The 15,210-nt window shown below is 35.4% G+C and overlaps 1 protein-coding gene across 1 annotated transcript in view; it reads right to left on the reverse strand.

Moving 5' to 3' along the window:
• The window catches only part of Abp1 (Actin binding protein 1), a 44,860-nt gene that overhangs the window by 12,735 nt on the left and 16,915 nt on the right, over window positions 1-15,210 (reverse strand). Inside the window, exons 6-9 of the mRNA XM_083126752.1 lie at window positions 14,467-14,667; window positions 8,321-8,585; window positions 7,155-7,243; window positions 1,595-1,724 (exon numbers count right to left, since the gene is read on the reverse strand). Coding sequence (XP_082982878.1) covers window positions 1,595-1,724; window positions 7,155-7,243; window positions 8,321-8,585; window positions 14,467-14,667 — 685 coding nt within the window. The remainder of the gene's footprint in view (window positions 1-1,594; window positions 1,725-7,154; window positions 7,244-8,320; window positions 8,586-14,466; window positions 14,668-15,210) is intronic.

A 15,210-nucleotide genomic window follows, 5' to 3' on the forward strand; every position in this document is an offset into this window, starting at 1 on the left:
CCCTTAACGACATGTATGATGAAATTTAGGATCATGAAATGAAGGCAGGGACACTTATAATAATAAACCGATTTTTTCTGTGTATCTGCAACACTTTAACAATGCTTGCAATATTTCAAAAACTTCTTATTCTTCTTCTTTTGCATCCTCTGGGGGTAGAAAGAAGTTAACATAAAATGTCACAGGACATTTTAAGTGATATAATGTTTGTTATATGAGAACAATTTAGGAGTATTTGATATCATTAATACTAATGTGATGTGATGAGTTTTGTGACTCAGTAACTAGCCTTTGTTATTTTACTGGAATTATGCTAACCCCTGAGCCACAAAAAAAAATTAAAAAAATAAGTATCGGTATCAGCAAATGGTGGTATCGGCTTAGCCCTAATTTTAAGAAAAATGCCATTTTATACTGTTTTCAATCTCGAAATGTGTCCATTTTTGTACCATTAATTCACTAAAAATATGTGGCTACAGTGATTAGATACAGCTGATGAAGGAACACTCAAACCAATAATCTTTGGTGGCATGACTGCAAGTCGTTCAATCAGCATATCAGCATACTTGGTCATCAAGATAGCTACTTTGGGTTGAAGGCAGCAAAAGTAAAAGACCAGATTTTAATTGGAAAAAATTTACTCTAAAAAGGATTAAAAAAAAAAGGGAAATGAAAAACGACTATAACTTGTTTCTTGCACTCCACTGAAAATAGTATTTTAAATGAAAGCACAATATATACCATTCATATATATATAAAAAGGAATAAATTAAATTTCGTATGAAGTAAAGTAAAACAGGCAAGAAATTTAATATATCCCTTTTTACATATGAATGATATAAATTGTGCTTTCATTTAAACTATTTTTAGTGGAGTGCAAAAATAAACTATAGTCCTTTTTCATTTACTTTTTTTTAAGGTAAAGTACAGCGAATAATCTTACCATCTGTTTCGATTAAATCTTTCTTGAAACAGTATACCGCATTCCATAGCTTGCTGCCACTTGTACCTGGCTTCGACATTTCACTGACATTCAATACTGTAGTCAGTGCTACACAGTAAGCTTAAAACTATTCTTAAAAAAAAAAACTTCACAATAAAAGTCTAAATCTAGATAAGTACACTATTAACTCAACAGGTGTGCTGCTTACAATGCAATGTTACTGCTTAAGCCCATATAGCATTGTTGCACAATGGAACTCCCACACTCATGGAGGGAAACTAAGATAGAAGGTACTTGTTTTTTTTATATCTTGTGTATAAAGGAACCAAGGAAGATTTTTATTTGTAAAAAAGTAAAAAGGGAATGTTGGTTGAAAAAGTAAGCAATAAAGAGACCAGAAAGGAAAATGTTTTTAGAAAAGGGGAAAAAAAGGGAAGTCAAAACCAGGCAATGTTGTTGGAAGATAATTATCAACACTGTTGTTATTTATTCCATGATCCCAGTTGAAAAATAAAAAAGGAATTCCCTTTAAAATCCGGTCTCTACTCATAATGTTTCATAGGAAACATTTTAGTTGAATCGGGATATAACATCTGCTGAGCACATCAGTCAATACATGAAGTATGGAAACAACCATGAAGTACTACTTACAGTCCCAATCTTGCTGTTCCTCCTCCACCTCCTCCTCACTCTCCATCCTCTGGGGTAAACCTTCTCGCAGCAAGTTCCTTGTGTAGACTCTCTCTAAAGCTCCTGTTGTGGGAGGTGCCTGAGCAGCGTTCTAACAAAGAAAAGCATAACATATACTAGGAATGAACTGATATATACCGGGTGGTCCATTTATAATGATAGTTTGGAATATCGCATGAAGAATGCATCCAATCGAAAAATTGCACAGAATAAAAGTTTGCTACTATTGAGGGTTTAAGTCAATGCCGCAAAAATTTTGTCGCCTCCACCCACCCCTTAGGGGGGGGGGGTAAATGTGAAAATTCCAAATGGAACACCCCATTTGTTTTACATATTTGGATTCCATGTTGAAAAAGAAGTATATTTGTTTGAAAAATTTTGTAAAAAAATTGCAAACTTCGAACATTTATAAACATTTGTTAGTTTCAGTTTCATTTTGTTCCCTTTATATAATAACAGTTTGGTTTCCATTGAGAACATTGCAAAAACGAATTTTATTCAAAAAATGTGTGCAAAGAATTCCGCAAAAGAAAATTGTTTGCAATTTATGTTTTTGTGTAACAATAAATAATATTAATTTGTTCCAACTCTTTGGTTTCAAGGAACAATTTCATATGAACAACAAAATTAAGTATGTTACTACAAATTAGTTAACATTTTAGGTACACAAAAAGGAGCAAATGTTCAAAATGATGCATTTCAAAACACGGTGTCGGAAGCTCCACACTGTTCGTCCCAAAATGTCAGGAGTGATAGAGGCACAAGCATCAATAATTCGTTGCCGCATATTTTCTGGCGTTGTTGGAACTTCATGGTAGCACTTTTCTTTAAGTGTCTACAAAACCCTGTCTTCAAACAATTGTTCCAATAATGCCAGAAAACATGCGGCAACGAATTATTGATGCTTGTGCCTCTATCACTCCTGACATTTTGGGACGAACAGTGTGGAGCTTCAGACACCATGTTTTGAAATGCATTGAATAGAACGGTCATCATTTTGAACATTTGCTCCTTTAAACATTTATTTGTGTAGGTAGAGAGTTTGATAAAATTTGTTCCCTCTTAAAAAATATATCCTTACCCTTTGTCATTATACACTAAAATTTACAAAAACAGGTTAATACTATAAAATCAAAACCCCCTGCCAAAAGTGCTGTCATCAGCTGATGCTCCCGTGTGGAATGCTGGAAGCTGACACAGGCTATTACCTTTCAGCTGTCTACTCCTCCCTTCATCTACGTCACTTCTGGATCGAACCACGTATTTCCTGTCCAACATGGATTACTTTCGGGGTTACCTGGAAGCCTATTTTATTTCCTCTTTGCAGTTTTCCCATCGTTTAAACATGTTAATCCAAATATCGTCGAGGTTTCCATCTTCATTATTCAGTTTATTATTCTTAGCTTTACATATGTTGACTGCTTCTGCTTCGTATGCATTCCTATTAATGGTATTCCCTTCTAATAACCCATCTCTTCTCAATTTTGTGTGAATTCTCCAGGATCTGCTCTGATAAAGAAGTTCTAGGAATTGCATCGCTACCTTTATCACGCTCCTTCCATCTAATTTTTATACTTCTCCCCGTTTGAAAAAGGCTAATGAATTAAACAAGGAAACAAACTGGGGAAAATGAGGCATCAGGAAAGGAAGAAAATAAACAAAAGGGAGGGAAACAAGAGGGGCAGGGAGGAAATCGTGGTAAACTTAACCTTTAAACCGCAGGGTGGGTTTAAGGAAGTAACCCCTGTTTCAGCGAGGCTTTTCCGCGCGAATTTTTAATTTGTACTCTTATTTCGGAAAGAAAGCATTATAACTTGTAGACTATTGGACCAATCTGCTTCAGGTAAATTTTGTTTTCAAGCTAAGACACCAGGGCATGCAACTGTGTACAATTCAGAACGCCAAAGTGAAAAAGACAGTCTGGGGTGGGCCGTGCCCCCCAAATTTCCATGAAAAAATCTCCTATGGGAAAAAGACGCAAACTTTAGCTTTCTTTTTATAGAATGGACCTTTTGTAATGAAATGAAAGTTGTTTCATGTTCCTAGCTGGTACACAAAATGTACGCCGGACAGGTTTGCCTATTGTAACCCCTGATTCGCCGAGGCTTCTCCGCACGATTTTTAAATTTTATTTCGGAAAAAACGTTATAACTCATAGACTATTGGACCAATCTGCTTGGGGTAAGTTGTGTTTTCAAGCTAAGACACCAGGGCATGCAACTATGTACAATTCAGAATGCCAAAGTGAAAAAGACTGGCTGGGGTGGGCCGTGCAAAGAAAAATTTAGCTTTCTTTTCATAATACGGACCTTTCATAATGAAATGAAAGTTGTTTCATGTTCCTAGCTGGCACATAAAATGTAATATGAGCCAATATGTTGAAGTCTGCATGCACAGCTTGAAAAACAAGGTTAACAAGGACTCGAACACGTGACCTGGGCATGTTGAAAAGGGGGAAAAAGGGCTCCAAACTTGATGAAAGCTTTTCCCAGAAAGCCTGTTAGCGTTTCCACCACAATATAAAAGTATCAAGGTGAAAATAGCATGGGAATTTTACCTAATTCGTCTTTTCACATATATGTGACAACGGCGATAAGAGCTTTACTTTGCATGACACATATATGTGACAATGGCAGTTTAAAGGTTAACAGAACATGTGATTCTGGATGATCTTATGGAGATTTTAGAAAAAGGACAAATGTTTGCTATAGGAAATGAACACATTGGAAAAGAGGAGTTTATAATTGCGGCTCAAAGGGCTGGGATGATGATTGATGAAATGGAAGATAGGGCCGAAGCCAAAGGGAAAATTCACGATATTATAGAAGAAAGGGTCAGAAAAGAGAATTTTGGGAAAAAAGGGAATAAAGATAGCAAAAGGGATAAGAGGGAAAATGAACATAGGAAAAACGTGACAAAGATAAAGAATGTGAAAGAATGGGTGAAAGAAAAGAAGGTATACTTGATCTGATCTGACAAGGAAAACAAAATGGTAGTGATAGGCAAAGATACTTATGAAAGAAAAATGGAGGATTGTTTTTGTTGTAAAGACTTCGTAAAGATCAAAGATAACCCAATAAATAAAATAAACAGGGAAATTAGGAAAAGGGTTTAAACCAGTATAACATTGGCTAGATCTACAAAAAAGAAATTAATTGAAAATAGTAAGAAAGGCAGTATCCCAATTGCATTTGGGATTCCCAAACCCCATAAGAAAGGAACCCCCCTAAGACCAACTATACCAATGTACACACATCCAGGATCTTTTTTGGCTAAAACTTTGGTTAAGCAAATCAGGGAAGTGGGGGAAAAACCAAACACAGCATCAGAAATTCATGGGAGGTTAAGAAGGAGATTGAGAAATTGATAATCACACCCCAAGATAAAATGATGAGCTTTGACGTTGTAAACCTATACCCTAGTGTCGCCAGAGATAAGGCAGGGGATTGCCCACAAAGATGGCTTATGGAAAAAGGGGTGGACGTAATAACAACTTGGGAATTTGTAAGATGGTTCCAATTAGTCACTGGGTACAACTATTTCGGTTTTAACAATGAAATTTATTTACAGAAGGAAGGGCTAGCCATGGGAAACCCGGTATCTGGGATTATCTCCTGCATCTTTCTGCATTATATAGAAAAAGGAGCCTTAGGGCTAATGGATAATGAGATCAAATTTTATGGAAGATTATGTAGACAAGACACTAATAATAGGGGAGGAAAAAGGGCTAAATAGAATGTTTAATATTTTTGGGGAGCAGGAAGATCGTATCAAGTACACCAAAGAAGAAATGAGTAATGGGGAAATAAACTTTTTGGACCTCAGAATTATTAGCAACTAAGGGAAAATTAGAACTGAAGTGTTTCGCATATATTAAGAAAGAATCGGAACATGCAAGAAGAACGAAAAATAATGTTTTTCTGAACTTTTACATTAGAGCCAATAGGCTCTGTAATCAAAAAAGAACAACTGGTAAAAGAGGAAGAATGGATCATGAGAACAGGTAACAGGAATGGGTATAGAGACAATGAAATGAGGAAAATAAGGTGAGCCTAAAAAATCTGTGAAAAATAAAAAAAAAGGGAACCTTGGGAAGAGTGAAACAAAAGGGAATGAAAGAGGGGAAGAGGAAAAGGCATATAAGTTCAGGGGAACTCCATACCTCAAAAATGTTTAAAAAAAACGAAAAAGTATTAAAAGGGTATAATATCAAATGCAGAATGAGAGCCCCACGGAACAAGAAGCACTTCTCTGAATATAAAAGAGCAGGAATGGAAAAAGTGCAAGAAGAAGATGAGAAAGGGGTGTATAGCATTAGGTGTAATTGCGACAAAGAATATATCGGGCAAATGGGGAGAAGTATGAAAATTAGATGGAAGGAGCATGATAAAGATATCAGCGATGCAATTCCTAGAACTGGATTATCAGAGCAATCCTGGAGAATTCACACAAAATTAAGAAGAGAGGGGAAAGGAATACCATTAATAGGAATGTATATGAAGCAGCCAACATATGTAAAGATAGGAATAATAAACTGAATAGCGAAGATGGAAACCTCGACGATATTTGGATTAACATGTTTAAACGCTGGGAAAACTGCAAAAAAAAAGAAATAAAATAGGCTTCCATGTAATCAGCTGAAGACAGCACATTTTGCAGAGGGTTTTGATTTTATAGTATTAAACATTTTTGTAAATTTTAGTGTATAATGACAAACGGTAAGGATATATTTTTTAAAATGGGAACAAGTTTTATCAAACTCTCTACCTCCATTCCAACCTGCAAAAAACTTTTCCTTGAAAGATAAACTTGACGCAGCATGGTAGTGACTCATGCCTAAAATTGCCTGAAGAATGAGGCGGTTGTACCTCTGAAACGTAGCAGTTTAAAAGAAGGAGACTCACAATATCGTAAGTAGTGACCTTTTATTTGATATTTTTGTTGTTTTCATAAGAGAATTTTTTTAATATTTGTCAACTGTGAGTAATTCGCGCAAAACCAATTATGAATACAGAAGTCTGACAACTCAAATTTTCTGGCATTTTTTAAATTTTAAAAAAAAAAAAATCCCTTTTCACTGAAAATCAGACCTGGAGCAACACTGCCTCTGCTAAGTGCTGCACAGTGTTCAGAAAGCAGGAAGGTAGAAGCAGTTTTCTCCTGTGAATGCTATTTCCAGCAATGGAACTCACCATATTTTTAAATAGACACCCAGCTCCCTCACCCTCCCCATCCACAATAAAGGAGAAAACCTGGTCATCGGAAGGGTGTAATGGAGAATGATCAGTGGCATACATGAATCCGTCTTTAAGTTCTTTAAACAATTTACTTAAATTCAGATTTAAAAGCTTGTTTTAATACTTTGCATAATTTTTAATGAGTAATTTCCCATATATTTTAAAGCTAAATGTATAGATATAACATACATGAGAAAAAGTTAGTTTACTGGCGGGAAGCACAAAAGGATTAGTGCATACACAAGCATCAAGTGTTGGGTAAACAAACTGAGAACAACACTCACATGGTGGTTCTGATGGACATAATTCTCAGGTGGTTTCACAATCTCCTCTCTTTCTATTTGGATGTTGTTGGCAACTGGAGATGTTTCTGCTGTAAAAATTATACAAACAGTCTGAATTAAATTTATTTTCAAACTGTAGTTTCATTAATAATGTTGGAATAAATTTACAAGCATTCAGAAAACAGGTTGGCTACTCTAATGATATTTTTTAAATTTTATTTTTAAACAACTTTCTGCTCTGACTTATTTGTTGCAAAAATAATTGAAAGCCTGATTTTGTCACATCCGAACCCTTTGGACTAAATGTTTCCACACTTCTTACAAATTAATTAGAACAATTTGAGGTTGAAATAACACAGTATAAAAACACACTGAGCATTAAGATCACTAGAAGTTATATTTTAATAGGGATGGGACCGATTAATCGTTACTCTATCGGTATCAGCTGATATAGGAATATCGGTGTATCAGTAAAATAATCGATTATTTTACTGATCCGATATATCGATAAATATTTGATAATTTAGTGCAAAATTCTGCCATTTTGTTGTAATTTTTATGGATAATCTCCATGCCCTACTTTCTGAAAAAGTAAATGTCTAAATGTGCAATTTCTTTTGCACTGCAGTCACCTTGAAATACACATTTATTAAGGTCAATGAACCTTTCAGGTTCTTCAAGGACCATTTCTAGTTTTATATCGGATCAGTCGAGTATCGGTTATCCGTATCGGTAAATTTTATATCGGTACTTTATCAGTATCGGCCCATCCCTATATTTTAATATTTTACTGTTGGGATTTGTGGTGTATAATTTTTCCTTTCACAAAATATTTCAATAGCTTGTATTATCCAGTAATTGCTTTGTAACAGTAATAAAATATATAGTGAACAACCCTGCAACACTGTGATGAAATACAATAGAGGATTAAAAAAAAAAAAATGCTGTGTCCAGCATCATGCCTGATACCCATGCCCAGGCTGGGATCTGAACCTAAAACCTTCAGTGGTGATGTAAATCGACCACAATTAACACAGTCACTTAAACACCTGAGATTGAGAATGCATAAAGCTCTAATAATTTTTGCTTTAACTTCATGCCCTCATGAAAGTACATTCTAGCCATATTACATGCATCTCGGCATGATTACTTTCGTCATAACCAACCTGATCTCACTTGATTTTGATTCCTCGTGATGGAATCCTGCATCGCCACAACAGAATTCTCAGAGGGGGGCCACACTGGGAGAGAAGTCTTCCTGCCAAGACTGGATGGTGGTGGTGAGACGGGCGAATCCGAGTCCACGGACTGAGGATGGAAATCCTTCAGCGATGGAAGCCTCCCCCGCATCTGCATCTGACCTGCTGATGTGTTTTGTTCGAATACTGCTCGAGCATCAATTGTTCTCTTGGATATCAACTCTTGGGCTTCCTGTAACACAAGAAATTGTGTCAACTGAGTGATAAGCAGGGAACGGATTATAATGTAAATACATATTTATGTATGAATCTTAAATTAGTTATATTTTGTATTATCCTTGTGCATCATGGCATGTAGACTCAAAAATGCAGTTTTTATTTTCCATATTTGTACATATATTAGGTTTTGGCTCATATTTTAGTTATTTTTACATATTATTTACATATTTCAGAACATTTTTCAACATATACTCAATATTAGCACAATAACTACATGTTCCCGTGTGTTCGAAAGAGTTGTGTGAATTTCTTGCAAAAAACTAACGAAGTCCAAAGTGACATTAAACAAACAAAAGTTTAAGACCTTTTTATACCCTCCAATTTTGTTAATTACAGCTTCTCAGTCATCCGAACAATAATGCTTCTTTTTCTTCAATTTTACTACTTCCAACTGTTGCTATTGTAAAACACTTGAAATTCCTGTTGATTTACAATTGTTCTCAACAATAGAGAATAAGGGCTCACGCATCAGCCCCTGGTTGTTACACGTTATTTTGGCATTGCTAACCCCACCCTCCCTACTAGTTGCATGACTGACAGGAGCACCAGAAGCAACGATTTTGTGGTCACGGTAATAGATACAATGCCAAAGACAGTGTATCATGTAGCTTGTGTAGTATCCGATATTATTAAAAAGGTAATTTTTAACAATTTTAAGTCAATGTTTAACTCCATATTATTATGCAAAATGCAAATTGTGCATAATAATTATGCAAAATGCATAATTTTAAATTATTTTTCAAAAATATTGTGGGGGAAAAAGAGGATATTGTGATGAAAAGATTATTTCATGTGCACTTATGAATAACTTAAAGCAAAATTCTGGTAGATTGCTATGATAAAGTACCAATGGAAAATTTATAAATATTCCTTGCAACTTTGAATTTCTACAATTTTCAAGTATCAATATCTGTTAATAGATATAACGAGCTGAAGTACTCACTTACTCATACAACTAATTCTTGATTGTGTTCTGTAAATTTTGGAGGATGCTTGCAGTGGTCACCGAATATAATAGAGGGTTCGCACATGAACTCTACATGTATTTTCCCCGAGTTTTCCAGAATTCTACAAATTTTTCCAAAGTACTCATTACATGGTACATTACTATTTTACACCGATTATACAATGGCCTCCATTTCCCCTCATATCCATACCATCCTCATCTTTATTATTGTTATTATTATACATGGTTTAGACCAATGTAACGTATCAGTGTAAAGGTCACTTTACTGATAATTTTACCAATCTGATTTATTCATAAATCTCCAGCAATTTAGTGCAATATTACGCCATTTGGTTATAATATATTTAATTAAAAACAATTTATATGTCATGGTTTTGTTTTGTACAGTAAATGTTCAAATGCACAGTTTGTTTTCAAAGTCTAAATACATTGGAGTCACCTGCTTACATAGATTAATAAAGGAGGTGAATTAACCATATACGATCTTCCATAAATATTTGTAATTTTGTATAGGTTCAGTAGAATATCATTTACCAGTATCAGTAAATTGTATATTAATAGCTTAATTAAGGTACTCACGTTTTCCACGAAGCTGTTTTACATTATTTTCTATTAATTCCGGTAGCAACTGCAATCATCCTCATTGGAATTCGTTGTGTTGTTGCTTAGAGCATGTGTTGTTTTTTTCCTAGATCGCCACTAGGTGTGTTGCTGTTGCACCAAGCAACAACGCAACGAATTCCAAGGATGGTGGCAATGGCTACCGAAATTAATAGAAAATAATATAAAACAGCTTCGCGGAAAACGTGAGTACCTTAATTAACTATTACCACGTCGCTCATTCCCATAGTCTGAATTAATAGATGAGCAATATTCGGAAAAAAAATTTTAAAAAATAGTTTCAGTACTAGTGCTGAGCCGCTTCTCACGCCGATGTATCAGCATCGGAAAGTACTGGTTGAAATTTATTTATTGAAACCTGCCAATATTTTTCTGGCATTTTGGTGGACACTTCACGGAGTCTAATTATCCTCGATATTATACAAAATTCGAAATTTATTTTTATTTTGTACCAGTTTTGTGTAAAAAACGAAATATTGTGATTAAAAAACTTGTATTAAAGCAATGTCCTTCATAAATTCTAGCATATATTTGAAGTGGAATACTACTTTCAAATTAATATTAATCAATATTTTCAACAACTTTTAATCATTACAATTTTCAAGCAACTGCACCTGTATCAGTAGGAATTGGTAAGAGCATTGGAATCAGCATAGGTATTGGTTCAAAGTGGTATCGACTTAGCTCTAATCAGCATTTTCTGATATGAACAACATACATAACCAATATATTAATTCTGACAATCAGAAGTTTACAAATTGACACAATATCAATTAGTGTCTCATGCAAAATAAACATGCATCTAAAGCCTGTATCTTCAAAGTAGCTTCTTGAATTTGAATTTTGTTCAGAGTCCACTTTATGCACTGTTAGGCTAATTGGGACTGGACCTACAATTTAAAGTGGGATCCGAATTATTATGTGTCTCCACCGGTTATTGAAGCTGGGACCCCTTGATTACAAGACGACATTACCACTACGCTATTACTCTAAAAGTAACTTGCATAAAGTAGATTCATGAAGTTGCAGTTATTAATATACATTAGTTGTAATTATTATCAATAGGTAGAAGCATATTCCAGTTTATCAGATGTACTTCATTGGGACTTCATCAATTAGATAATTTTCCCTGAGAATTCCATCAGACTTTAATTTTTGTCAAGTTCCCCGAGATTTCCAGGTTTTCCAGGTGTGTGAGAACCCTGTAATAGAACACAAACAAAAACCTGTTGCATGGATAAGTGAGTAATTCAGCTCCGTATATCTATTTACTACCACTTTTATTTTTTTCTAAAACATGAACATCAATATAAGTTCAAAATATACAACCACATATATTGTATTAAGTGATAAATTGTAATTGAATTATTCTTTGCAGTGGTGTGCAGCTGGAAAAAAAAAACAAGAGTTGTGGTGGGTGCACCCCCACCTAATTTTTCAAAATCCTATCCTTTAACCATGCCATTCCTTCAACAGTTTCAATTTCATTTTTACACTTAAAATAATATACAGAGTAGGTCAGAAATATGGCTACACATTTTAAGTAAATGTAGTGTGTTACTGTAAAATGTAGAGGGGAAATGGTGAATGGTATATTAAGCTTGAAACTTCATTTCAGATAAGTGTCACGTGCCTGAACTTACGTCTTGAGCCAAGCACTGAACATTTAGCAGCAAGCTACAGTTGCAATGTGGGCAATTGCATAACAGAATCATCGTGAGAGCAGTCTGCATAGCAATGGAATAAAACGAAACAACAATCTGATGTACGCAGTCATTTTCTCCACTTTTACAGAGTCGATGACAACAATGTTACTTTAAAATCAAGTCTTGTCAGTCCCGCTATCATTCTGGTATGCAATTGCCCACGATGCAAATGTAGCTTGCTGTAATACTCTGGAATTCCAATACATTGGTATCACCTCAGCCCTGGTAAAAATGCCAGCTAACAGGTGGTTAAACTGGAAAATATAGGCTCCGCAAATAACACAATTGATAATACAGTTGAACCTGAGTTACATGTATGTCAAGATGAAGAGAAAATAATGTGTATAACTGAGAATTACTTACAAATCAGATTTAGATAACATGTCATATTATTATTAAAATACTGTAATTGTATCTACTTTGAAGAAGTAGCTGTTTTGCTGTGAAAGCGACCCCCGATTCCCTGCTTTCTATTCGGCCCTGGATTACTTCCCTTTTTCAATCCTCTCTAATCTCTCTCCTTCCACACCTCTCCCTGGGTGTCTTGCGAGAAGTTTATAGTATCGCCGGAATTACAAAAGGGAGAATTACACATAAAATTTATATTTCTGTCCCTAGGTTCCTTTCACATGTACAGAGAGAGTGAATAAACAGCTCGTAAAAAACAGTACTATAGCTCCAAGTTAATTCGCCAAATCAGAACATTATCTTTGAGGATTACATATGGTTTATTGTATACTGCTTCTATTTACATTATTTACAAGCTGCTTGCTTGCACAGGTGCATTACTCCGAGCCAATAAAAAAAAACTTCAAAACAACAAAATGCGCACCTATGGCTTACACCATTGGCACTTCCTTTATCGTAGAGTTAGCAAAACTATTTCTACAGGCGTACCCTCGACTTAAAACGATATTCCGATCACTTCATTGCGTTTCCTTACACTTTTACTTATTTTCTATAAACTTATTATTCAATTCAGGAATATCTGAATACGCAAAGCTCTTCTAAAGGGGACTTGGGGACAACAAACAGGGATTGGCTTACACCAAATGCATTTTTATCATCCGTCTAGCCACCATAAGTGGACTAAACTAGAGGAAAGGTTCCTCGTCGTCGTGAAGGTGGGAAATAACTCTTTTTTTTATAAGGCGAGTTACTTAAGGTATATCCGCGAAATTACTTGTAAATGTTCTATTAATTTTGGTGACCTCTGCCACCATCCACTTGGGAACTCAAGTGGAAGAGGCCGCCGAAATTAATAGAACATTTACAAGTAACTTTCGAGGATATACCTTAACTAACTCGCTTACGTCTTATATTATCAACCACGTTGTTTATTCCCCTCAACATGAACTCTTTTTTGTTAAGCGCAACTGGCCTTTTTTATAGTCACGGTGGGAGTCCATGGATGTTCACCCTGTAGCACTGGAAAATTCCACAGCAACAGTCTTTTGAAAGATATCACCCCAACGGGGTAGTAAGAACAGGGGAATCTAATATGCAAAAGCATACTCAAACAAGTACATTCAATAACATATAAAAATACACATAGGAAAACATATTAATTAACTCTTTACATTGTAGCTGGTCAGCAATTAATTAATACAATACCACAAAGACTAGTAATGATCAATCCTATCATTACAATACATGTTATTTCTGTCATAAAATGGTAAATTAACAAATCTAAAAGTTTGATTCTTAAATACAGGTAAGAAGCCCTTTTTGCAAATCTGCACATCTTCCCTCTTGTTGGTGGCTGTGTTTCATTTGATTTACTACTCAATTTTTAAAATTCGTCTAAAATAGCTTTTCTTTTACTACTGACTGTGCAAACTGTGATTTAAGTGATGCCTAAATATGGAGCTGTTTTAGTTTTATGTGGATTAGCGTCCACTTCCCATATAACTTTTACTTTCTGGTCAAGCATGTAACTTTTCCCCTTTCTGTTCTCCATGGCCAACCAGTAGCAACTGAAAACGTTCACTGAAGGAACTACTGTTCTGTTTTTATTATGGAACATGGCAAACGTCAGCTGTTGGCATGTTTCTGTAACGTGTGTACTTTTGTATCGTGATTATGTACAAAAGAAAATGCATCTCGTGTTCTATACAACTGTGGGAAATCTTTGTCCTCCGAATTCATGCTGCGCACCGCCTCTTCTTGCCTTCTGTGACACCACCATGTCACACTCGTCTTTCTCGCAACTCAAAACCGACCATCATTATGTTTCACATTTTAAACCCGCCTTGTGTTTTTGTAATGACAAGACATGAAATGTATACTTCTGTGACATCGTTGTAGCTTGGTTACATCCTAATCAACTGTATTTTCTGAAAATTAGTACATATCACAGCAAATTACATGTAAATGCATTGTGCACAAATAAGGTTTAATTAACATTTTTCTAATTATATTTTGGAAAAACCTACAGTAATTTACATATAAAACAGAATTATGCAGAACTGAGATACATATAAAGCAGTCTCAACCGTATTCCTGTAAAACCGAATGTATTCACATTACAAGTGCAGTACCTGACTCCTCTGCCTCCGTAACACTTCGCTCCTCGTCCGCCTTTCGTGCTCGTCCCGGAGGCTCTCCTGAAGCATCCTCTCCCACTTCTCCTTCTCTGCATCCTGCTTTCGGTTCTCTGCATTCTTCTCGGCTTCCCTCAGCTCATTGATCGTTCTCGTCCTCTCCTTTATTTTTTCTTCCCTCATCACTGCATCCTGCAACTGAAAGATTTGATTGTTTTAGAATTTATTACTAAGGCATCAGTACACTGAGGTATTAAAGGTACAATAGCACTTGCAGTCAGGAAGCCACCAATTTGTGTAAAAGTGGTCCTCCAACACTAATGTTTTTAATGACCATATTTATCAGCTTTACAAAATGAACAAAAACTAATCAGTAGAGCTAGTCGATACCGATGTATCGGTATCGGCCAATACCAGTGGTATGGGTATCCAAAAGTATCAGTTGGAATTTATTTACTGATATCCGCAGATACTTTTCCGGTATTTTTGGTCTTTCGCGGACTCCACAAAAATGTCGTGCGACACTTTCCCGAGATCTAATTAAAATCAAAATTTCATCTAAATTTGTCATCTTTGTGCGCACCATATACTGTTGATATTCATGTTATTGGTAGAGTAACCATAATATTTTGATCCAAAAACGAGACACATCAAGGAAGTCAGTTTAGGCACCTCTTGATAAATCGATAGAGGCACATATTTTTGGTAAATAAATAAGCAAAATTTCGGTACAAAAACAGA

The sequence above is a fragment of the Lepisma saccharinum genome, chromosome 8 (assembly GCF_977018435.1).
Source record: "Lepisma saccharinum chromosome 8, izLepSacc3.1, whole genome shotgun sequence".
In the NCBI taxonomy this organism is placed as follows: Eukaryota; Metazoa; Arthropoda; class Insecta; order Zygentoma; family Lepismatidae; genus Lepisma; species Lepisma saccharinum.